The sequence below is a fragment of the Neoarius graeffei genome, chromosome 5 (assembly GCF_027579695.1).
Source record: "Neoarius graeffei isolate fNeoGra1 chromosome 5, fNeoGra1.pri, whole genome shotgun sequence".
Classification (NCBI taxonomy): Eukaryota; Metazoa; Chordata; class Actinopteri; order Siluriformes; family Ariidae; genus Neoarius; species Neoarius graeffei.
The window spans coordinates 35,489,938-35,514,929 of record NC_083573.1 but is presented as its reverse complement, the minus strand read 5'-3'; the positions used below and the strand labels follow the sequence as shown (position 1 = coordinate 35,514,929).

Here is a 24,992-nt window from a genome sequence, read left to right as displayed (position 1 = left end):
GTAACGCAATAGACACCCATTCAAAAGCCGGATTTTCTCCCAGAAACCACATGGCGTTTGACCCGGGACTGATCCGAAAGTGTAGAACCTAGCAGAAAAGTTGAATGCCAGATCCACAGAGGAGAAGTTTTCCTACGTTTTAGAGTTTGAATCACGTCTCTAGGTGAAAGCATGCCAGAGCAGCGGACGTTTGAAAAACGTTGAAAAAGTGCTTTTTTTCAAATTAATTCCATAGAAATGAATGGGGTTTTTTTGGACGATTTTTTCGCGACTACGTCGCGAAAAAATCGTTTTCTGTAGAGAAAAGTAATAGCATAACGAGTCCGATCGAGCCGCACGTTTTGATACATTGTTTGTCTGTGTGGGAAGTACGGTTATTGTGTTACTCGAAATCAAAATTTGTGTAGGAAGAGTAACAAATATAACACTAGACCGGACAATTCCCCGGGGGAAATTGTGAGAGGATGCAGTGCGCGAAGCAATTCGGTCATGCATGTTCGCTGGCCGTGAACGTGTGACCCGCAATGACGTTTCAATGCAATGATTATGTGTGTGCTTGAGACAGCAGCCGTCATGAAGAAGAGCTATTCAACAGTATGACCAAAGTGACTACAGGCGGAAATTAGCATGTACTGCTATAACCTGGGACAGACATCTGTCCTTACCACAAGGATAATGTTTAATTTGTGCACTGTCCCTTTTAAAAATAAAATAAACTCTAAACTCTAAGAGTGTTTGTAGTTTGTATGTACGAACAGAAGTGTTCCTAATAAAGTGGGCGGCTAAGGTGAGGCCTGTCGGCTGCCCTCCTCTCAGTTTCTCAGAGCAGCGGATGCTTGAAAAAGTGCTTTTTTTTTCCAATTAATTCCATATAAATGAATGGGTTTTTTTTGGGACAAGTGTGACTACTACTTTTGAGAAAATTATGTCTGTGGTGTGAAATTTGTGGCTGAAAACAGTTTAAGTTTGAAATTTTGAGCATGATTTGTGTTTGTGCTTGAGACAGCTTTTCCCTCTGCCCCGTCACTGGCCCCAATTGGCATGGTGACGGGCCTGAACAGGAGAGTTAAGAAACACACACAAGATTATGTCAGGTGTCTACTGTGTTTTGCAAAGAGTAGGCCTCGAACAATCACAAATAACTCGACAACGAAAGCAGCTATTCACAAAATTCTTTCACAGTGAGCGCTAGAAGGGTCTCCTGAATAGACTGATGTAATTTTTTTGTCTGTATTGTTAAAAATGAGGACGCTACAGGGAGTTAAAAACGAGTGACTTTTCAGCAACGTTTATAATGGGAGTCAATGAGGCCGCTCACCTGTGCTCTCCTCACTTTGAGGCTTGTCATTCAAAAACCGTAAATCCTATCGTTTAGGTAGACACATTGTGTGAATCAGGACAAGTTTTCCTACTACTTTTGAGAAAATCATGTCTGTAGAGTGAAATTTGTGGCTGAAAACAGAGTTTAAGCGAGAAAGTTTGACCTTTTGTTTTAACCTCTCTCCACTCTGAGCATAACGAGGTCCACTGGTGTGTAACGCAATAGACACCCATTCAAAAGCCGGATTTTCTCCCAGAACTCACATCGTGTTTGAGCCGGGCCTGATCCGAAAGTGTAGAACCTTGCAGAAAAGTTGAATGCCAGATCCACAGAGGAGAAGTTTTCCTACGTTTTAGAGTTTGAATCACGTCTCTAGGTTAAAGCATGCCAGAGCAGCGGATGTTTGAAAAACGTTGAAAAAGTGCTTTTTTTCAAATTAATTCCATAGAAATGAATGGGGTTTTTTTGGACGATTTTTTCGCGACTACGTCGCGAAAAAATCGTAAACTGTAGAGAAAAGTAATAGCATAGCGAGTCCGATCGAGCCACACGTTTTGATATATTGTTTGTCTGTGTGCGACGTACGGTTATTGAGTTAATCGAAATCGAAATTTGCGTAGGGAGAGTAACAAATATAACACTAGACCGGACAATTCCCCGGGGGAAATTGTGAGAGGATGCAGTGCGCGAAGCAATTCGGTCACGCATGTTCGCTGGCCGTGAATGTGTGACCCGCAATGATGTTTCAATGCAATGATTGTGTGTGTGCTCTAGACAGCAGCCATCATGAAGAAGAGCTATTCAAGAGCATGAACAAAGTGACTACAGGCGGAAATTAGCATGTACTGCTATGACCTGGGACAGACATCTGTCCTTACCACAAGGATAATGTTTAATTTGTGCACTGTCCCTTTTAAAAATAAAATAAACTCTAAACACTAAGAAGAGTGTTTGTAGTATGTATGTACGAACAGAAGTGTTCCTAATAAAGTGGGCGGCTAAGGTGAGGCTAAGACACACAAGGGCTGGAGTTTTCTACTGTTTTTTTATGAAGGACCAGGCCTCGAACAATAACAAATAACTCGACAACGGAAGCAGCTATTCACAAAATTCTTTCACAGTGAGCGCTAGAAGGGTCTCCTGAATAAAATGATGTATTTTTTTGTTTGTACTCTTAAAAATAACGACAATAGAGCGATTTAAAAACGAGTGACTTTTCTCTCATGTTTACAATGGGTTTCAATGAAGCCTGTCAGCTGCCTTGTCCTCAGTTTGACGCTTGTCATTCAAAAACCGTAAATCCTATCGTTTAGGTAGACACATTGTGTGAATCAGGACAAGTTTTCCTACAAGGATAATGTTTAATTTGTGCACTGTCCCTTTTAAAAATAAAATAAACTCTAAACTCTAAGAAGAGTGTTTGTAGTTTGTATGTACGAACAGAAGTGTTCCTAATAAAGTGGGCGGCTAAGGTGAGGCTGACACACAAGGGCTGGAGTTTTCTACTGTTTTTTTTATGAAGGACCAGGCCTCGAACAATGACAAATAACTCGACAACGGAAGCAGCTATTCACAAAATTCTTTCACAGTGAGCGCTAGAAGGGTCTCCTGAATAAAATGATGTATTTTTTTTGTTTGTATTGTTAAAAATGAGGACGCTACAGGGAGTTAAAAACGAGTGACTTTTCAGCAACGTTTATACTGGGAGTCAATGAGTCCGCTCACCTGTGCTCTCCTCACTTTGAGGCTTGTCATTCAAAAACCGTAAATCCTATCGTTTAGGTAGACACATTGTGTGAATCAGGACAAGTTTTCCTACTACTTTTGAGAAAATCAGGTCTGTAGAGTGAAATTTGTGGCTGAAAACACGGTTTAAGCGAGAAAGTTTGAGCTTTTTTTTGAAGCCGCCTACACTCTAAGCTTAAAGACCCTCACTGGTGTGTAACGCAATAGACACCCATTCAAAAGCCGGACTTTCTCCCAGAAACCACATGGCGTTTGAACCGGGACTGATCCGAAAGTGTAAAACCTAGCAGAAAACTTGAATGCCAGATCCACAGAGGAGAAGTTTTCCTACGTTTTAGAGTTTGAATCATGTCTCTAGGTGAAAGCATGCCAGAGCAACGGATGTTTGAAAAACGTTGAAAAAGTGCTTTTTTTTCAATTAATTCCATAGAAATGAATGGGGTTTTTTGGGGCGATTTTTTCACGACTACGTCGCGAAAAAATCGTATTCTATAGAGAAAAGTAATGTACTGTTTGTTTGCATGTACTGCTATAACCTGGGACAGACATCTGTCCTTAACACAAGGATAATGTTTAATTTGTGCACTGTCCCTTTTAAAAATAAAATAAACTCTAAACTCTAAGAAGAGTGTTTGTAGTTTGTACGTACGAACAGAAGTGTTCCTAATAAAGTGGGCGGCTAAGGTGAGGCTGACACACAAGGGCTGGAGTTTTCTACTGTTTTTTTTATGAAGGACCAGGCCTCGAACAATGACAAATAACTCGACAACGGAAGCAGCTATTCACAAAATTCTTTCACATTGAGCGCTAGAAGGGTCTCCTGAATAAAATGATGTATTTTTTTTGTTTGTATTGTTAAAAATGAGGACGCTACAGGGAGTTAAAAACGAGTGACTTTTCAGCAACGTTTATACTGGGAGTCAATGAGGCCGCTCACCTGTGCTCTCCTCACTTTGAGGCTTGTCATTCAAAAACCGTAAATCCTATCATTTAGGTAGACACATTGAGTGAATCAGGACAAGTTTTCCTACTACTTTTGAGAAAATCATGTCTGTAGAGTGAAATTTGTGGCTGAAAACACGGTTTAAAAATAAAATAAACTCTAAACACTAAGAAGAGTGTTTGTAGTTTGTATGTACGAACAGAAGTGTTCCTAATAAAGTGGGCGGCTAAGGTGAGGCTGACACACAAGGGCTGGAGTTTTCTACTGTTTTTTTATGAAGGACCAGGCCTCGAACAATAACAAATAACTCGACAACGGAAGCAGCTATTCACAAAATTCTTTCACAGTGAGCGCTAGAAGGGTCTCCTGAATAAAATGATGTATTTTTTTGTTTGTATTGTTAAAAATGAGGACGCTACAGGGAGTTAAAAACGAGTGACTTTTCAGCAACGTTTATACTGGGAGTCAATGAGGCCGCTCACCTGTGCTCTCCTCACTTTGAGGCTTGTCATTCAAAAACCGTAAATCCTACCGTTTAGGTAGACACATTGTGTGAATCAGGACAAGTTTTCCTACTACTTTTGAGAAAATCATGTCTGTAGAGTGAAATTTGTGGATGAAAACACAGTTTAAGTGAGAAATTTTGAGCTTTTTTTTGAAGCCGCCTACACTCTGAGTTAATGAGGCGCACTGGTGTGTAACGCAATAGACACCCATTCAAAAGCCGGATTTTCTCCCAGAAACCACATGGCGTTTGAACCGGGCCTGATCCGAAAGTGTAAAACCTAGCAGAAAAGTTGAATGCCAGATCCACAGAGGAGAAGTTTTCCTACGTTTTAGAGTTTGAATCATGTCTCTAGGTGAAAGCATGCCAGAGCAGTGGATGTTTGAAAAACATTGAAAAAGTGCTTTTTTTTCAATTAATTCCATAGAAATGAATGGGGTTTTTTGGGGCGATTTTTTCGCGACTACGTCGCGAAAAAATCGTATTCTACAGAGAAAAGTAATAGCATAGCGAGTCCGATCGAGCCGCACGTTTTGATATATTGTTTGTCTGTGTGCGACGTATGGTTCTTGAGTTATTCGAAATCAAAATTTGCGTAGGAGGAAGAAGAAGAAGAAGAAGAAGAAATACGTAGAAGAACAATAGTTGCAGTGCTTTGCACTGCAACCTATGGGCTCCCCTAGGGGAGCCCATAGGTTGCTGTGCTGCAGCACTGCATCCTAACTAGACCGGACAATTCCCCGGGGGAAATTGTGAGAGGATGCAGTGCGCGAAGCAATTCGCTCACGCATGTTCGCTGGCCGTGAATGTGTGACCCGCAATGATGTTTCAATGCAATGATCGTGTGTGTGCTCGAGACAGCAGCCATCATGAAGAAGACCTATTCAAGAGAATGACCAAAGTGACTACAGGCGGAAATTAGCATGTACTGCTATAACCTGGGACAGACATCTGTCCTTACCACAAGGATAATGTTTAATTTGTGCACTGTCCCTTTTAAAAATAAAATAAACTCTAAACTCTAAGAAGAGTGTTTGTAGTTTGTATGTACGAACAGAAGTGTTCCTAATAAAGTGGGCGGCTAAGGTGAGGCTGACACACAAGGGCTGGAGTTTTCTACTGTTTTTTTTATGAAGGACCAGGCCTCGAACAATGACAAATAACTCGACAACGGAAGCAGCTATTCACAAAATTCTTTCACAGTGAGCGCTAGAAGGGTCTCCTGAATAAAATGATGTATTTTTTTGTTTGTATTATTAAAAATGAGGACGCTACAGGGAGTTAAAAACGAGTGACTTTTCAGCAACGTTTATACTGGGAGTCAATGAGGCCGCTCACCTGTGCTCTGCTCACTTTGAGGCTTGTCATTCAAAAACCGTAAATCCTATCGTTTAGGTAGACACATTGTGTGAATCAGGACAAGTTTTCCTACTACTTTTGAGAAAATCATGTCTGTAGAGTGAAATTTGTGGCTGAAAACACGGTTTAAAAATAAAATAAACTCTAAACTCTAAGAAGAGTGTTTGTAGTTTGTATGTACGAACAGAAGTGTTCCTAATAAAGTGGGCGGCTAAGGTGAGGCTGACACACAAGGGCTGGAGATTTCTACTGTTTTTTTTATGAAGGACCAGGCCTCGAACAATGACAAATAACTCGACAACGGAAGCAGCTATTCACAAAATTCTTTCACAGTGAGCGCTAGAAGGGTCTCCTGAATAAAATGATGTATTTTTTTGTTTGTATTGTTAAAAATGAGGACGCTACAGGGAGTTAAAAACGAGTGACTTTTCTATCCCGTTTATAATGCAGGTCAATGAGCTAACACACACAAGGTCTTGAATTTTGTGCTGTTTTTTACTACGGACCAGACCTCAAACAATGACAAATAACTCGACAACGAAAGCAGCTATTCACAAAATTCTTTCACAGTGAGCGCTAGAAGGGTCTCCTGAATAAAATGATGTATTTTTTTGTTTGTATTGTTAAAAATGAGGACGCTACAGGGAGTTAAAAACGAGTGACTTTTCAGCAACGTTTATACTGGGAGTCAATGAGGCCGCTCACCTGTGCTCTCCTCACTTTGAGGCTTGTCATTCGAAAACCGTAAATCCTATCGTTTAGGTAGACACATTGTGTGAATCAGGACAAGTTTTCCTACTACTTTTGAGAAAATCATGTCTGTAGAGTGAAATTTGTGGCAGAAAACACGGTTTAAGCGAGAAAGTTTGAGCTTTTTTTTGAAGCCCCCTACACTCTGAGTTAACGAGGCGCACTGGTGTGTAACGCAATAGACACCCATTCAAAAGCCGGATTTTCTCCCAGAAACCACATGGCGTTTGAACCGGGCCTGATCCGAAAGTGTAAAACCTAGCAGAAAAGTTGAATGCCAGATCCACAGAGGAGAAGTTTTCCTACGTTTTAGAGTTTGAATCATGTCTCTAGGTGAAAGCATGCCAGAGCAGCGGATGTTTGAAAAACGTTGAAAAAGTGCTTTTTTTTCAATTAATTCCATAGAAATGAATGGGTTTTTTTGGGGCGATTTTTTCGCGACTACGTCGCGAAAAAATCGTAAACTGTAGAGAAAAGTAATAGCATAGCGAGTCCGATCGAGCCGCACGTTTTGATGTATTGTTTGTCTGTGTGCGACGTACGGTTATTGAGTTATTCGAAATCAAAATTTGCGTAGGAATAATAAATATAAGAACTAGACCGGACAATTCCCCGGGGGAAATTGTGAGAGGATGCAGTGCGCGAAGCAATTCGCTCACGCATGTTCGCTGGCCGTGAACGTGTGACCCGCAATGATGTTTCAATGCAATGATCGTGTGTGTGCTCGAGACAGCAGCCGTCATGAAGAAGACCTATTCAAGAGTATGACCAAAGTGACTACAGGCGGAAATTAGCATGTACTGCTATAACCTGGGACAGACATCTGTCCTTAACACAAGGATAATGTTTAATTTGTGCACTGTCCCTTTTAAAAATAAAATAAACTCTAAACTCTAAGAAGAGTGTGTGTAGTTTGTATGTACGAACAGAAGTGTTCCTAATAAAGTGGGCGGCTAAGGTGAGGCTGACACACAAGGGCTGGAGTTTTCTACTGTTTTTTTTATGAAGGACCAGGCCTCGAACAATGACAAATAACTCGACAACGGAAGCAGCTATTCACAAAATTCTTTCACAGTGAGCGCTAGAAGGGTCTCCTGAATAAAATGATGTATTTTTTTGTTTGTATTGTTAAAAATGAGGACGCTACAGGGAGTTAAAAACGAGTGACTTTTCAGCAACGTTTATACTGGGAGTCAAAGAGGCCGCTCACCTGTGCTCTCCTCACTTTGAGGCTTGTCATTCAAAAACCGTAAATCCTATCGTTTAGGTAGACACATTGTGTGAATCAGGACAAGTTTTCCTACTACTTTTGAGAAAATCATGTCTGTAGAGTGAAATTTGTGGCTGAAAACAGAGTTTAAGCGAGAAAGTTTGACCTTTTTTTTGAACCTCTCTCCACTCTGACCTTAACGAGGTCCACTGGTGTGTAACGCAATAGACACCCATTCAAAAGCCGGATTTTCTCCCAGAAACCACATGGCGTTTGACCCGGGACTGATCCGAAAGTGTAGAACCTAGCAGAAAAGTTGAATGCCAGATCCACAGAGGAGAAGTTTTCCTACGTTTTAGAGTTTGAATCACGTCTCTAGGTGAAAGCATGCCAGAGCAGCGGATGTTTGAAAAACGTTGAAAAAGTGCTTTTTTTTTCAATTAATTCCATAGAAATGAATGGGGTTTTTTTGGACGATTTTTTCGCGACTACGTCGCGAAAAAATCATATTCTATAGAGAAAAGTAATAGCATAGCGAGTCCGATCGAGCCGCACGTTTTGATACATTGTTTGTCTGTGTGCGACGTACGGTTATTGTGTTACTCGAAATCAAAATTTGTGTAGGAAGAGTAACAAATATAACACTAGACCGGACAATTCCCCGGGGGAAATTGTGAGAGGATGCAGTGCGCGAAGCAATTCGCTCACGCACGTTCGCTGGCCGTGAATGTGTGACCCGCAATGATGTTTCAATGCAATGATCGTGTGTGTGCTCGAGACAGCAGCCATCATGAAGAAGACCTATTCAAGAGTATGACCAAAGTGACTACAGGCGGAAATTAGCATGTACTGCTATAACCTGGGACAGACATCTGTCCTTAACACAAGGATAATGTTTAATTTGTGCACTGTCACTTTTAAAAATAAAATAAACTCTAAACTCTAAGAAGAGTGTTTGTAGTTTGTATGTACGAACAGAAGTGTTCCTAATAAAGTGGGCGGCTAAGGTGAGGCTGACACACAAGGGCTGGAGTTTTCTACTGTTTTTTTTATGAAGGACCAGGCCTCGAACAATGACAAATAACTCGACAACGGAAGCAGCTATTCACAAAATTCTTTCACAGTGAGCGCTAGAAAGGTCTCCTGAATAAAATGATGTAATTTTTTGTTTGTACTCTTAAAAATAACGACACTAGAGCGATTTAAATACGAGTGACTTTTCACTCACGTTTATAATGTGAGTCAATGAGCTAAGAAACACAAGGTCTTGAATATTGTGCTGTGTTTTACTACGGACCAGACCTCGAACAATGACAAATAACTCGACAACGGAAGCAGCTATTCACAAAATTCTTTCACAGTGAGCGCTAGAAGGGTCTCCTGAATAAAATGATGTATTTTTTTGTTTGTATTGTTAAAAATGAGGACGCTACAGGGAGTTAAAAACGAGTGACTTTTCAGCAACGTTTATACTGGGAGTCAATGAGGCCGCTCACCTGTGCTCTCCTCACTTTGAGGCTTGTCATTCAAAAACCGTAAATCCTATCGTTTAGGTAGACACATTGTGTGAATCAGGACAAGTTTTCCTACTACTTTTGAGAAAATCATGTCTGTAGAGTGAAATTTGTGGCTGAAAACAGAGTTTAAGCGAGAAAGTTTGACCTTTTTTTTGAACCTCTCTCCACTCTGACCTTAACGAGGTCCACTGGTGTGTAACGCAATAGACACCCATTCAAAAGCCGGATTTTCTCCCAGAAACCACATGGCGTTTGACCCGGGACTGATCCGAAAGTGTAGAACCTAGCAGAAAAGTTGAATGCCAGATCCACAGAGGAGAAGTTTTCCTACGTTTTAGAGTTTGAATCACGTCTCTAGGTGAAAGCATGACAGAGCAGCGGACGTTTGAAAAACGTTGAAAAAGTGCTTTTTTTTCAATTAATTCCATAGAAATGAATGGGGTTTTTTTGGACGATTTTTTCGCGACTACGTCGCGAAAAAATCGTATTCTATAGAGAAAAGTAATAGCATAGCGAGTCCGATCAAGCCGCACGTTTTGATACATTGTTTGTCTGTGTGCGACGTACGGTTATTGTGTTACTCGAAATCAAAATTTGTGTAGGAAGAGTAACAAATATAACACTAGACGGGACAATTCCCCGGGGGAAATTGTGAGAGGATGCAGTGCGCGAAGCAATTTGGTCACGCATGTTTGCTGGCCGTGAATGTGTGACTTGCTATGAGGCTACAAAATTGATGTTAAACATCAAGTTATTACTGAAAAACTATTGATTAAAAAAACAGACACTGAGAAATGGTCCTATAAACAACTTTACCAATATAAAAGCTTACCAGGACTATCAAATATGTGATGTGAACTTTCCCAGTCGCAGGTTCCTGGTCAGGCCAGCGTGGCGCAGCAGCAGGTGAGATTTTTATTTATTTTTAACAATAAGTTAACTGGTTAATATTTAAAGTTTGAATATTTGTCTGGTCAAATATACATGTGGGTTTTTTGTCTTTCACAGGAGGAGTACTGTACTGTGTGAATGTGTGAATTACTATGAGGCTACGATGCTAACAGCTAGCTAACATGCTAATACCTAGCAAGCAATAATAAAACAACCATAAACAGACATTTTGCAGCAGATATTTGGTTTATTTTTCCATAAAACACAAGCAAACAACCAAGGCATTGAAAAACACCCGATGAGTCAGCAAAAATCAACATAAGTCTAACGCTTTTAACAAACATTGTCGCAAAGCAGCTTTACAGAATTTGAACAACTTAAAACATGAGCTAATTTTGTCACTAATCTATCCCCAATGAGCAAGCCTGTGGCGACGGTGGCAAGGAAAAACTCCCTCAGACAACAACATGAGGAAGAAACCTCGAGAGGAACCAGACTCAAAAGGGAACCCATCCTCATTTGGGCAACAACAACATGAACAGTTTAACATGAAGACAGTTTCATTGATGGAAACTTTAGGACTGCACTCAAGTTAACAAGTCAACTATAGTCCTCAGACATAAAAGCATTACTGTAGCAACAAAAAGCAGATTAGGTACTACCGGTCAACTAATCACAGGCCCTAGGACCTGGTGTGTATCCTCCCTACTAAATACAATGAGAACTAATCTAAGAAGCAGACAAGACAACCGAACCAATCAGGAAACTAAAGATAAAAGGGGGGGGGGATCTTCTGGAGATCTTCTTCCTGAGTCTGTTGTTCTTCCTGTAACATTAAAACAGTATTCATTAGTCAGGTGCACTTTTCAAAGTGTTGTTTGATATTCAAATCAATGAAGATACAATGCTAAATATCCCTTACGTTCTTCTGCTGGGTTGCTGTCTTCACTGGAGAGTGAGCTGCTATAGTCTTCTGGAGGTCTTCATCCTACATATGTTCCCAGATTAAAAAAACAACAAGACATAAGTTACAGGTTTCAATGCATTGTGTTAAAACATTGCTCAAAAGTTATGAAATATTTCTTTGCTTTTTTGTGATCGGTTGCTGTCCCCACTGGCACGAGATCAGCTGTGGTCCTCTTCATTTCCTCCTCACTCTGCTGTGAGATACTCCTGCTTTTGAACATGGACAGTAGAGAGCCTGAAGAAGAGAAAGGGAGGGGGATTTAGTTACATTACTCAAACGCGAGTGAATAATTCAAAGGAAGAGAGATACTTACCTTGTGATGGACCTTGTTGACATTCAGCTTGATTTTACATAAAGCAACATTACAATACAAGATTACATAACATTACATTACATTAGCTAAGCCAATTCCATAACATTTTAAATTGACCGCCGTTCTCAGCAGCTCAGTAAATGACAAGATAATGCGGAGCCCTTTATTACATAAATAAATACAATTACACTGCATTTACATAAGATTCAACCATTTCCAGCCAACACATGCCACTACAATTATTAGTCTTAACAATAACTTAAAACTACACAATTGAAAAACTGGGCACTCATTGAACAAACTGAATGAGTGACCTGAAACACGTATATGAAAAACAATTAAATAAGAAAAACGCCCACGCAGACAAGTTATGACAAAATGAAACAATGTGAAGGTTTTTTTTTTTACAAAAAAAAAATTAAGGTCAATTAACACTTTACAGAGAGAGTACAATAACAGTGACGATAAACTACTCCTTGACCAGGCTCAAGGAGTGCCTAGAAACTACATATGCATTACACACACACACACACACACACACACACACACACCTTACAGGATACAGAAACTCGAACTTTTCTATGGATCATGTGTTGGCTAGAGAGGCTTAGTCGGTCAAAATACAATAAACCGGACTGTGGTAACTGTAGTACGTTTGGAGAACACCTGATTGAAGACACTTATCAGGATGTGAAATATAAATGTGGTCAATCAGCGTGTTCTTCTCGGTGGTGGACTCTTTAATTAATTGAGTGTAACCTCTGGACTGAAATAAGTCTTTGATGCTTTTTTTTCCTTTCGAAAGAAGATCCTCATTAAAATCGCCACAAACAACAATGGGCTGGTGATTTAAAATGGCCAATGAGTCCAAGAGGTTTTTCAAATTTTGGAGAAAGATTCCTAATTGAAAATTTGGCGGTTTGTAAACCGTCGCCAATAGTACTTTGACCGGAGCCTTGATTTTAACAACAACAAACTCCAAATCCGTGACCTGTTGCATGTACCTGCGAGGCTCTGCTTGCACATAGTCTCTGCAGTACACTGCAACTCCACCTCCATCTTTTTTAGCCATGTCCACACAGCTGTTGTAAGACAGCTGTCTGCTACGTGGGAACATGGCATACCCCTCCAATTGAAAAATTTCAGCTACAGAAGACCCCGACAAATGTGTCTCTGTAAGGCAAAGCACATCCGCTTGTTGGAGCTCATGATGCGCTCTCAGGTCCACCATGTGACATGGCAGACCCTGCGTGTTGTGGTGGACAATTGTCAAAACCTTTGGAGTTTGTTGCACGGATTGAAGAAAACTCAACAACGGTCTACAGCTCTGGAAAGACGCTCGAGGCATACTTTCCATAGCCATCTTTATCTCGGGGTCGGCGTAGATCTTCTTCTCGTCGAAGTCGCAGACGGTCAGACCTCCCAGCGAAGTTGTGCGGCTTAGAGCTACATAAGCCATGCCCGGTTCGAAGACGCGTTTCAGGCACACAACCGCCGACGCCATCGTCATGCCTTGTACTTTGTGGGCCGTACAGGCAAAAGCCAACTTCATGGGGAACTGGCGACGAACAACGCCTTTTTTGCTGCTCAGGTTCTCCTCAGACCTTTCAATATAGGCCAGATTGTCTGAGGGACCCAAGATCTTTTTGCGGAATCTCTGTCCTGCTGTGGGATTGTCCAGCTGGAGTCCAATCAACTTTACATATTTTGGCTCGCGCTCCGTCATCACAATGTGCGAGATGGTTCCGAATGTTCCGTTAACAATTCCGTCCTCCACGTCGAGATTCCTGGTCAACATAACGCGTACTCCTTGAGCAGCCATTATGTTGTCAGGCAAGTCTCGCTGGTTACCTTTAACGGCGAACACCATCGTCATGCAGCCGGTCGTAGGCATTTTACGGTAATCCTGAGCTGCGATGTCAATGGCATCCTCGTGGAGGGAGGCTACAGTGGCGGAGTTGTGACGGTCAACTTCTTTGTTGGTGGCATATATATGCAGCCTATCTACTGGACAATCCTTGATGTCGGCCACTGCCTGTGTGAGCAACCGTCTATCTTCGTTGCTCAAAGGATCGCGCTTTTGCTTCACTCTCAGGCGGTTCAAGAGCTCAGCAAAAGCCCGATCGTCCTTCTGTCGCATGATCTCTGTAAGGACGACCATTTTGAAGTGATCCTTCCAGAGATCAAACTCCGTCTCCTCGTACACACACAGCGGCTTGGCTCTACCGGGAGGCGGCAACTGATAAAAGTCACCTACAGCAAGGACAGAAATTCCTCCGAACGGCTTCTTGTTTCCTCGGATCTGTTGAAAACGCCAGTTGACGTAGGCAAACAGCTCTTTGGAAACCATGGAGATCTCGTCAATGATGAGAATCTCCGCATTGGACAGCGCCGCTCTGACCTCATCAAGGGCGTTTCCAAGACCTTGATACGGTGGCTTCAAGGATCTTGGCAGTTTGAGGACGGAGTGCAACGTTACGCCAGCGATGTTGAAGGCTGCTGTGCCAGTGAAGGCGGTCAGCAGCACCGCAGGCTGGGACATGTCTGCATGGTCCCGGAATCTGGGGAGCTCACGCAGAATCCTCGTTGCCTCCTGGTGAACGCACTTGATTACGTGCGATTTACCACAGCCAGCTCCCCCGGTCAAAAAGTAATAAAACGGCTCGACGTCATGACCCCACACAAGTTCAAAGCACCACTGACGTATGCTGTAGAAGATAGAAGCCTGCGTTTCGTTCAGACTTTGATACATTTTTCTCACAAAGTCTGGACTCAACTGCGGCGCTTCTATCCTAGGCATGGAGCTCCTCCCGTCTTTCTTGACTTCGTATTCAGGAACTTCTTCTTGGTCTTCACGCTCATCGTCAGGTTCTCGCTCTGCAAGACACTCTAACCGGTCTGCCTCTACTTCAGGCGCATAACAGTCCAATTCATTAACTATAGGGCCATGCACCCGATACTGTTCCAACGCTTCGTCAAGCTTCCGACCTTGACCTTCATAGCGTTGTTTGTTGCGGTCTACGATGGCTCGGACACGCACGCCATACTTTTGGCCACACTTATAAAACTGCTCGTAAGTCGGGTGTGCTTCATCTCTCAGGTCGTCATCGGATCTGTGTGGGAGATAAAGCTTGAGCAGTCTTCTATAGAACTTCTCAGGTGTTTTCTGCTCTGAGAAGCGAGGAAATCTAATAATTGCTGGTTTCCCAGTCCTCTTCTGAACAAAGCCCATGTCGTGTAAGAGGGGGATGCCGCTTCTACTTTCAGTTTGCTGCCCGTACAGCACCCTGTACTCCGACGCAAACTCGGCCATGCACATGTGCTCGAACTCCGGCTCGACAGGCCTGTAGGCGTATTTGTCAGGCAGGCCCGACATCCACACCTCCTCCGAACCCGGCTCCATTTGCTTGAGTCTGCCAATAGGGTGACTCATCTTCAGACCCTCCTCGTCGGTCTGAAGGAACACAACGGAGCGGGAGCACCTCTTCAGACGCAAGCTGCAGGTGCGAGCAACAGCCTCTTGAGCGCTGACCTCTCTATGTTTAACATAGGCCTGCATAATCTGCTTCATTTCGTCACGCTCATTTACGTTGGACTGTTTTACATCTTTGATGACGTTCTTAAGGAATTGAGTCATCTCATGCTCTGGCTTCGACACATAGGACATCATGTACATGATGCAGCTGTAGTCATCCACGACGTACTGAATGTCCATGTTGGCGTTCCAGGCACGAAGCAGGTCTGGGTTGTACTGATTAACCCAGCAGTCATTCGGATGCCGCTTCAGGACCACGACGTTGCTGTTCGCGGCGCGGTCGAAGAGCTTACGGTACTGCTTACGCGTCAAACCGCATCGGTCGAGCAACTCCGTCAAGCTGCTAAATGAAGCGCCTGCATCCATGAGCAAGTCTCTAACTTGCTGAAGCTTGGCTTTGGCTTTCTTTCGCTTCTTAGCGATTGCCCGCTTCTCCCTACGTTCTCTAGCAGCAGCCTCGTCTTGGTTTTCGTCTAAAACTCCAGAGGGGCGAACAACGGGGGGCCTAGTGATGAAGGTTTCATCCACGGGCAGTTTAGGGAAGCCAAACCTACAGGCAACGTTGCCTTTTTTGCAGGACTTGGAATGGTTCCTGCTGTGCACCTGAACCTCCGAGACAATTCCGTGGAGCTCCAGGTCTGTCTCGGGGTCAGGCATCTCACATGAGATGTAGTGATCTATAAACGCTGCTACTTCGTCGTCAGAGGCGTCGTCAAATTTGGGTGAGTTTTTTATCCAAATCAGCATGTGTATATGGGGACTTCCTCTAGCTTGGAACTCAACCCTATAAAAGTAATCCTCTACTTCACCAATGGGCTGTGCTGGTGAGAGGATAAGGTTGGTCATCAGAGCATCGACTCGCTTTTCAAACATGCGCATCACCGTTACGGGGTTGCTCCGCAGAATGTCGCATTTCGCTTTCCAGTCGAGCTCTGAAAAGTCCCCTATTTCTCCCTGCTGAGCATTTATGACCTCTACGACCTCAGGCCATCTCATCTCGGCAGCGGAGAACGTTGCAAAAAACGTGGGTTTGCCAATTTGCCGGACCATGGCGTGGACATCTTTGAGCGTTTTTGTCCAATAAGCCGGGGTGCCTCGAAGAGGTTGCATAAACCGAGTTGCGTCTTGGCTCATAATGAGCCGTTGCACCTCGTCTCGGTCCAGGAGCATGAGGTTGTTAATATGACGGCCATCTGCAGCTCTGGACCTGCCTTTGCGCATTTGAATCGACATGCTGTTTGTCGCCAGGTGCGTCTCTGTGACAAACTGCGCAAAGAAAAGATACGTTTGGTCGCTAGCAAAACGTGTATCAGCAGCAAACAGCCTGCAATTAAAATACATGCTAGGCGAGAGCGAGAAGGTTCTGGGTTCATCCAGTGTGTTCTCTCCTGTCGGGAATTGCACAGGGAAAGCCATGGCTTCTAGTTTCGGTATGGCGAAGAACCCTACTGGTTTGTTGCCCTGGGCGGGGGCAACGCTAAATATTCCATCGCCATACGTAAGAATTTCCTGCGCGATGTCAGGCGGCTGCATACACGTGTCCAGAGTCAGGCCAGGTCTAAGCTCCTCCTCCTCCTCCTCCTCGTCAGCTTCCTTGGGCTGACGACGTCTATTGGGGTCCGGGTCGTTCTGACTACTAAAAACCTCCTCAAGGTCTATGCCAGCCTCAATGTCTCCCTGATGCTGCTCCGGCTGGGCAGCATCAGCAACATTGTGCTGCGAGTCGTCTTGATCGACCGACTCGTCAAAAGTGGCGCTGTCGTTAATGGATACATCCTGATACTCAGAATGCATCTTTTTAAGCATGGCGAGGGCAGCTAAAACATTTTTCATGTTAACAGTATAGAAGTGCTGGTAGCCCTTATAGTTAATGCGCCTCTTTAACTTAACTTGAAGTAGCTGCGCTTCCGATCTGGGTCTTGGGAGACTGTTGACAGTCGCTTCCATCTCCGATGGAACGCACACAACAGCTCCGCGGACTGCTTTTTGCTGTCCTTTGGGCAGAGCGATAACCTTGGCGAAAGGCAGTATTTTGGCAATAAGCTGCCTCTCGAGCACGTTGAGCGTAGCCAACTCCGGGGGGATCGGTGCCAACTCCAGTCGGTTCGCGGTGGCTATTGGTGGCATGCGTCCTCTCTTCAAGTGGCTGTCACATGTGTTACAGATCCACTCCTGCAGTCGCTCTTGTGCAACAGAGCAATGTTCAGAGCAGTCGTCGTCACAAAAATGGACGTACTTGCCTGTTAAGCAGGCTGCGGCCACTCTGGGTTTTTGGGTGTACTTTCCCCTATTGCACAATTTAACCTGATTAGGAAACATTGCTCTGTTGCACACCGTACAAACGCACGTTGGTCCACGACGAATTAGCTCGCGAAATGCTGTGATGGTGGCTTCCATCACAGGGTTAATCATGGCCTGCGAATGGCGGGGGGTGTGGGGCACTAGCTTCCTATATTTTCGCTTGATCCTTAATGCCCTCTGCATCTTGCTAAAGATGCAAAAAGTAGCATCTGTGGACAGTTTGGTTACTCTGCGCTGGCTACAGCGTTTGATACAGCGTAACCTAAACTCAGGATCACTGTGGTACCTAGCATAGAAACGCTCCTTTTTCTTTTGCCTAAAGCTCTGGTGCGATATGTACTTTGTCGTCATATACAATTTCTTTCTACTCTGAAAAGCAGGATCCGCCTTATACTTGTCTTTACTGTACTGTTTCTTTCTACTCTGAAAAGCAGGATCCGCCTTATACTTGTCTTTACTGTATTGTTTCTTTCTACTCTGAAAAGCAGGATCTGCCTTATACTTGTCTTTACTGTATTGTTTCTGTCTACTCTGAAAAGCAGAATCCGCCTTATACTTGTCTTTAATGTACTGTTTTCGTCTACTCTGAAAAGCAGGATCTGCCTTATACTTGTCTTTACTGTACTGTTTCTGTCTACTCTGAAAAGCAGGATCCGCCTTATACTTGTCTTTAATGTACTGTTTTCGTCTACTCTGAAAAGCAGGATCCGCCTTATACTTGTCTTTACTGTACTGTTTCTGTCTACTCTGAAAAGCAGGATCCGCCTTATACTTGTCTTTAATGTACTGTTTCTGTCTACTCTGAAAAGCAGGATCCGCCTTATACTTGTCTTTAATGTACTGTTTCTGTCTACTCTGAAAAGCAGGATCCGCCTTATACTTGTCTTTAATGTACTGTTTTCGTCTACTCTGAAAAGCAGGATCCACCTTATACTTGTCTTTAATATAACTTATTTGTCTACTCTGAAAAACAGGATCCGTCTTATACTTGTCTTTAATGTACTGTTTTTGTCTACTCTGAAAAGCAGGATCTTCCTTATATCTCTGGATAATTAATACGCTCTTTTTTCTTTGAACTTTTAAATAATAACGTCTGAAAGACAATAACCGTCGTTTCCTATGATTACTGTCTTGTGAATATTTTTTGTCTGCTTCCATTTTTTTAATTCCAAATTCCGGGCACTTGTCATACTTATTTTTTTCATATACCGAGCTTCCTTTTTTTTTGACAACATGGCACACTGGTGCATGTTGCTCTTTGCTGCTACTTTTTCTTCTGGCCTTTTGTCGCTGGGTTTTACCGAGTTTTAAGATATTTTCGTTTGTTGGAGGGAGAGCTGTCCTGGAGACTTTTTCTACCAACGATTGCTGAAGACATTCACTGGAACCAACGGCTTCAAATGACACAAGCACCAACTCATAGGTGGCAAAAGGTCCACGATCGGCAAAGAGTTTGAGCAGGTGCTCAGCCAGGTCACTGATTTCAGTGAAGGTCTTCATGATTGCAGTTCCGTTGTGGTCTGGTAGACCTGCTGAATTTCTGGCATGTGAATCAAACACGCCATACCTCCCTGATTTGTCACGGAAAACTGCAATAACCTCTGGAGATACAATGATGAACGCATGCCTAACATGACCTGACAGACACTGAAGCTCTTCAGCAAGGGAAAGGAGACCCTGGTTTCCGTTGCTGCTGGCTTTGACGAGTCCACATTTAATGTCGGACATATGGACATTGTACATATTTGTGTCTGTCAGGACTTGTTTTGGCATTTCCTCAACGCTAAGATGGTCATCATTGTATCTTCTCTCCAGGATCAGCTGTTGTTTCACTGCTACGTACAGTGAATCTCCCTGTGCCAGCACTCTATCGAGGGCAGCCGTGTTAAAGTGACCACCCTCATTCTCAAACGCAAGAAAAGTCAGGGACATGCAGGAACACTGATGATTTCTAGAGAAATCACTGTACCTCATGTCTGCCTGACTGTGGCTAGCCCTAACAACAACAACAACAGACTGACCCCCACTTACCGTCACACTTACCTTGACGCTCACCTGTAAAGATGTTAAAAGGTTAATTATTACTAAGTTAGTCACAATTAGTTATTAGTCTTATTAGTAGTTACTACCCATTATTGCCAGCATTGTTATTAATACTGTTAACTTTATTATTACTAGTAGTAATAGCAGCAGTCGTAACTAATCACATTACAAACTGTTGTAGAACGTTTTCAGCAAGTTTGTCAGATCAATTAAATAAATCTATAAAAAAGCTGACACAATCTTACATGTTATGGCAAGTATATTTGGCTACACATTACATTACATTATTCCTTGTTTAAAATTTAAACATGTTGAGACCATCGTGGTTTCTCCTTTGTCCCATGGTCTTCTAGAATAAAGTTTAAAGGCCCGGTCACACAGCGCTTTACGGCTTTATCACGGCCAAAACCCGTCAAAAAGTGCTCTCCCGTGAAGCAGACGATGTTGTTCGTGTTGATGTCGAAGTTAAGACGTGTTACAGTCGATATACAGACGTGACAGGACGCAGGGGAAAATCGGAACGGCGTCAGACGCGGCAAAAAGTTTTGGACTGCTCAAAACTTTAGACCGCGGACAACCACGGCCGGCACACGTGGTAAAGACGTGCAACACACGTGAAAAACACGTGATAATCAGTGTCCCGGCCGTTATTAAAACTTGGGGAGACGTGGTAAGACGCGAAAGTTTGGCGGTCTATCACGGGCAGAGCACGGTCATCGGACGGGTGTTACGCGTTGGTATCACGGGATATAGCGTGTGTTTAGCGGCTTATCACTGAGAAATGGATTTTTCCGCGTACATAGCACTGTCTAAGCCCGTTAAACGACGTCTCAAACAAGTTCTAAATTCGATTGATCACTGTCTAATCACTTCTGCATCACTTCTGATTTGCGGCATGTAAATACCGTAATTTTCTGAGACCTCGGCACTTGCAGTCTAAATGTCAAGGGGTGAACATGAACCCTCAACGCTGTGATCTCCTCATCTTAATGCTCCAGCACCAACAGAACCAACTGATACAGGCTCAACATATCCTACCGCTTTTATATGCACAGCAAGCCGCTCTTCCAACGACGCTGAGCCGCGGTTACCCGTGATTTGGCAGTGCTGCAGCAGTGAAACAGCCGCCGACGGCCATACCCCGTACAAAGCACGGCAAAGCCAAAATTGACCAAAAATTACCACTTACGACCACGTCCACCTGATTTTTGTATCTTTTTGTACGTGATATAGACGCGGAGTGCTGTGTGACCGGGCCTTAAAGGAGGATTTAAAGGACCTTTAAAGGAGGCTACTACCTTCACCACACTGACACTGCAGGATGTTGACTTTACAAGTACAGAGGTTTTCTGACCAGTATTATTAACTTAAGTTTATCAAGATCATATTTAGAAAACCTCTGTACCATTACTTGTGTTTATCTTTAAACAATTAATAAAACCATAAACTGTTTAGATTATACTACTCTGAATTATTTCTTCCTTAAAGGTTTTTTTATGCATTTGAGTTGAAATAAACCACACACACACAAGCACTTTATTAAACCCACGATAAACCCGAATGTAAATGTCCTGACCTCTTTACCAGGGGAGCTGGAGAGTCCATCGTCGATTATCCAGGGCCAGGAAGTCAATGAGGGAAATGGTGTCCATGTCTGTGATAAGTCATAACTCCAATTAATATTTGGACATGAGGAGACAACGCACCAAGTTGATACAAGAAAAGTTTTCCAAGTGTATTTCAATTTCTCACTGACATTTGTGTTGTGTGCAGAGAAAGATAATGCTATCAGATGTTAAATGAACCAGTTTAATGTAGTTACAACTGATTTTACAGTAAACATTCTGTGTCAACTGTGGAGTAAATACCTTAGCTGGGCGAGGAGACTGATGGGCCACATCTTTAATGGTCTTGGATGGTCCAGCCGGTGAAGGAGTCTTCATCCTGGGCACCTGAAAACAAATAATTTGATAAAATGAAGACTTTAATGACATCATGAACTTTACTTAATAGGAATAATATTTACCTTCGCAACCGGGGAACAGCAGGGGGTCTCCGGATCACCCAAACTGCAGGACAACCTGACTGGAGGGGACTCCATCAGCTGTTGACACACGAGAACAAACACGTTAAACTTCATGTCTCAGTGAACACAATGTGTGTTCTGTGTGAGATTGTGTCTGTTGTGGCAGAGAGTAACATACGTTGGTCACTGAAATTTGGGTGCGGGGGGATGGTCCGTCCGTGGTCCTGGACCGAGGAACCGGGCTGGAGGGGGCGTCGTCCTCCAGTCTCTGTGACAGCCTGGTTGGAGGGGATCCAACCAGCTGTCGACAGACGAGAACAAATACATCAAAATTCAGACAGACAGTCTAGTTATGTCTCCATGAAGACACCGTGTCAACTGTAAACATTCACTGTGTGTGTCAGTTGTGTAACATACGGTGTTCACAGGAGACTGGTGGTGGGGGGGGCGTCTCTCTGAGGTCCTACGACGCCTGGCTGCCGCTGGGGAGGCCACCTGCACCATCAAATAAAACATAGCATCAGTAACTGTAGAACAAGGAGAAACTTTAGAACACAGCCGAGAAGAGACGTCAGACAATTTACCTTCTTGCTCGCTGGAGGAGACCTGCAGTCCTCCACGCCAGACAGCCGAGAAGGAGACACCTCCTCCACAGCACGAAGGATCGTGCTACTGAACCACACTGGGTTCAGTGGGAGGAAGGACTCCTCCTGTGAAAGACAAAAAAAAAAAAAAAAAAACACCCGCATGAATATTTGTCTGGTCAAATATACAAAACTTTAAATATTAACCAGTTAACTTATTGTTAAAAAAATAAAAAAAAGTCACTCACCTGCTGCTGCGCCACGCTGGCCTGACCAGGAACCTGCGACTGGGAAAGTTCACATCACATTTGATTAAATAGATGCTTTTTAATTACAACTGTGAACCCGTTCACCAAAATGTACCCAAAAACATGTAAACACACAATATAATAAACTTTACTAACCTTGCTTCTCCGACCAACGACCTTCCACTGGAAGGGGTCAGGAGACAGAGGAGCACATACCTCGCCCTTCACAACCAGCTTAGGAGATACCTTCCCAAGTGGCTGTGAAGGAGTGGGAGACACCGGGGGAGGTGGTGGTGGTGTCTTGAGGAACTGCTCCGTCGCGGCCCACAGCAGCTGGGTGAGGATGCCCATCCCTTCACGGTCACTCAGGTGAACCTGCAGACATGACAACACAAATCCATTTACAGACAAAGTTCAACTACAAAAAGTAGCTCGTGTTGACTGGTTCATGTCAGCACGAGAAATTATAACAAATTAGACTTTTTCTATCACAGACATTCTACTTACGCCGTCTCTGCTCCACAGCTCCAAGCGCGTAAGGGGGAAGTGCTCCGCCACAGAGAAGTACCTCACACCTAAAAATATAAAAACGAAAAACATAAGTCATCACAACATCCACACATGCATTATGACTATGTTCATTACTATGTCACAGACATTAAGTACATTTCTTGTTCTTGTTTTATTGACATGATATTTTTACACACCCATACGAGCTGTCACGCGGTGGTACTCTTGGCGCAGGAGGACCTGGTACATCTCATCCTCCTGCAGGCGGGGGGGGAAGTCCAGCACAAAAACCTGTAGAAAACAAAACATGTTCGTTAACAATCGGCATTTTCATTCAAAATCACACATTACAATAACTACACATTAAAAGCTCATACATTGATTACTCTGAGATTAAACGTATCTCTAGTGTTGTCAAACTACTACAAATACAGGACAAGAGAGACATGAAAAAACACGTACCTCCGGCCAGCGGCTCCTCACAGCAGTGAGGAAACTTGCATAGTCGACGGCTGCCTCCTCGATGGTCCTGCTTGCAGTCAGGTTGTTGCTGGGGGCAAGAACACAGACCGCAGCAGGGGCCCGAGGAAGATCAGCATGCAGGACCTCCGTCCGCAGCTGAGCAGCGTGGGCCCCAGGGGTCGACATGACGCCAAACGAGAACTTACCCTCTGGCATCACGGCGAAACCGTCCGCGATGGACCGCAGGTGGGAGTCCCCGACAATCAGAACGAACTGCAACAACAAAGAAAATTTCTTTAGCATGAAAATCATTAATTCCTCTCAAGATCAATTGCTTTGTTCATAAACTGGACAATAACACCTTCTTGTCAGGAGACTCCGGCGGGATGACCAACTTGTGGCTCCGTCCTGTGAGCTTTGAAGTTGGCCACCTCAGCACCCGATGGCGGAACCCGGTACCGCGGCCTGTTTAGTAAAAGACAAAGCAGATAACGGTATTATTTAAATGAAAAACCAGGAAATGTCAAGAAATCACTCGTTTATACGAGTAAAACAGTACAAAAAACCAGTTTAAAAAGCTTAATATTGATGAATTAATTTATTGATCATTTAGGGATAAAACAGGTGGATACTCACATGGCCGAACTTTGGGAAGGACATCTCCCGTGCTCCAGAAAGGCTTGGCTGGGGGTGAAGATCCAACCAACTGATGAAAGATAAAATAATAAGCATAAGACAAAGACAAGTTCAAACAAAATACAATAAAAATTTAAAAAGTAATACAAAATACATTAAACCTCAGACAATGTCTCATATGAACATACGTTGCTGACTGGAGCTCGGGAGCAGGGGGGGTGGGTCTCCCTGGTCCTCGACCCTGTGGAAGGCTCCTCTCCGGCCGGGGGGGACACCGTCTGATGAAACATTAACATCAAAGACATGGCAGACATACAGAACTTGGCAGTTAAAAAGAAAGCGATTGATGTGACATTTCTACAGTTATTTTCATGCAGACAGTTGTGACACAGAAGCTTATCTACTGTGTAAATACCTTCAGGGGGAAAGTGGAGGGAGTCAGCTCCTCCAGGTCGAGCTTACTCCATCGGCGCCTGGCCGCCTCAGACCTCCTCCCCTTCCTTGGCATCCTGCTGGACAGAAGACAAAAAAAAAAAAAGAAAAAAAAAAAAGAAAAAACTTCTTGCAAAGTTTAAGTGACCTAAACCCTAACCTACCTTAACTACTTAACTTAAATTATCTAAGATAACCTAATATATTTTATATAAAATGTGATGGTGTGAGTGTGAACAAATCTGCTCCGGGAGTCTTGAGGATGACTTGAGTGCGATGAGTCTTGAGGGCGATGATTAGTCTCAGTCGTGAAGTACGTACAAACCTCTGATCACAAATCAAAGAAAACCTGCAATAAAAATAGAAATGTTCTTCTGTTACTTCGACTCATTGTGAGCAACAATCCAACAGCGTAACACACGTTAAACATGTTTACTTTTCATGGTGTGTGTGTGTGAGAGAGAGAGTGAGCACAGAGCAGTGCCTGTTGACTTATCAGTAAACTTTTCCCCCCTCAAGACAAATACTTACACTATAAACACTATAAATATCCCCCACAAATAAAATACTACTAACTTCAGCAAATATGCAGAATTTTATCACCAAAATGTACATTAATTACTAAAAGTCAAAGTAGTCATGTATGAAAATGCTCCCTTCTCCATTTAATCACTATAGGCTGTTAAATATATT

General features: G+C 43.3%; 1 protein-coding gene across 1 annotated transcript; it reads right to left on the bottom strand.

The window, feature by feature from the left end:
* Positions 1-10,469: 10,469 nt before the first annotated feature.
* LOC132886248 (uncharacterized) lies at positions 10,470-24,629 on the bottom strand. The gene is made up of 19 exons (XM_060920806.1): positions 24,283-24,629; positions 24,056-24,145; positions 23,868-23,937; positions 23,593-23,696; positions 23,232-23,504; positions 22,967-23,060; positions 22,767-22,834; positions 22,416-22,634; positions 22,260-22,298; positions 22,012-22,137; positions 21,845-21,922; positions 21,606-21,728; positions 21,428-21,505; positions 21,270-21,353; positions 20,925-21,055; positions 18,718-19,354; positions 11,358-17,727; positions 11,165-11,230; positions 10,470-11,068 (listed from the first exon to the last, which is right to left on the bottom strand). Exons 1-17 carry the CDS (start codon positions 24,373-24,375, stop codon positions 12,130-12,132), a joined length of 7,905 nt encoding a protein of 2,634 aa, XP_060776789.1. The 5' UTR covers positions 24,376-24,629; the 3' UTR covers positions 10,470-11,068; positions 11,165-11,230; positions 11,358-12,129.
* Between the last annotated feature and the right edge of the window lie 363 nt (positions 24,630-24,992).

What these genes read in the sequence shown, in the direction of transcription:
- LOC132886248 (XM_060920806.1), bottom strand. Translation starts at nt 24,375, where the DNA reads ATGCCAAGGAAGGGGAGGAGGTCTGAGGCGGCCAGGCGCCGATGGAGT. An exon ending in TGAGGAGCCGCTGGCCGGAG is followed by an intron (nt 23,061 to 23,231) that starts GTACGTGTTTTT and finishes TGTTTTCTACAG; the next exon opens with GTTTTTGTGCTGGACTTCCC. An exon ending in AGTCTCCTCGCCCAGCTAAG is followed by an intron (nt 21,056 to 21,269) that starts GTATTTACTCCA and finishes GACTTATCACAG; the next exon opens with ACATGGACACCATTTCCCTC.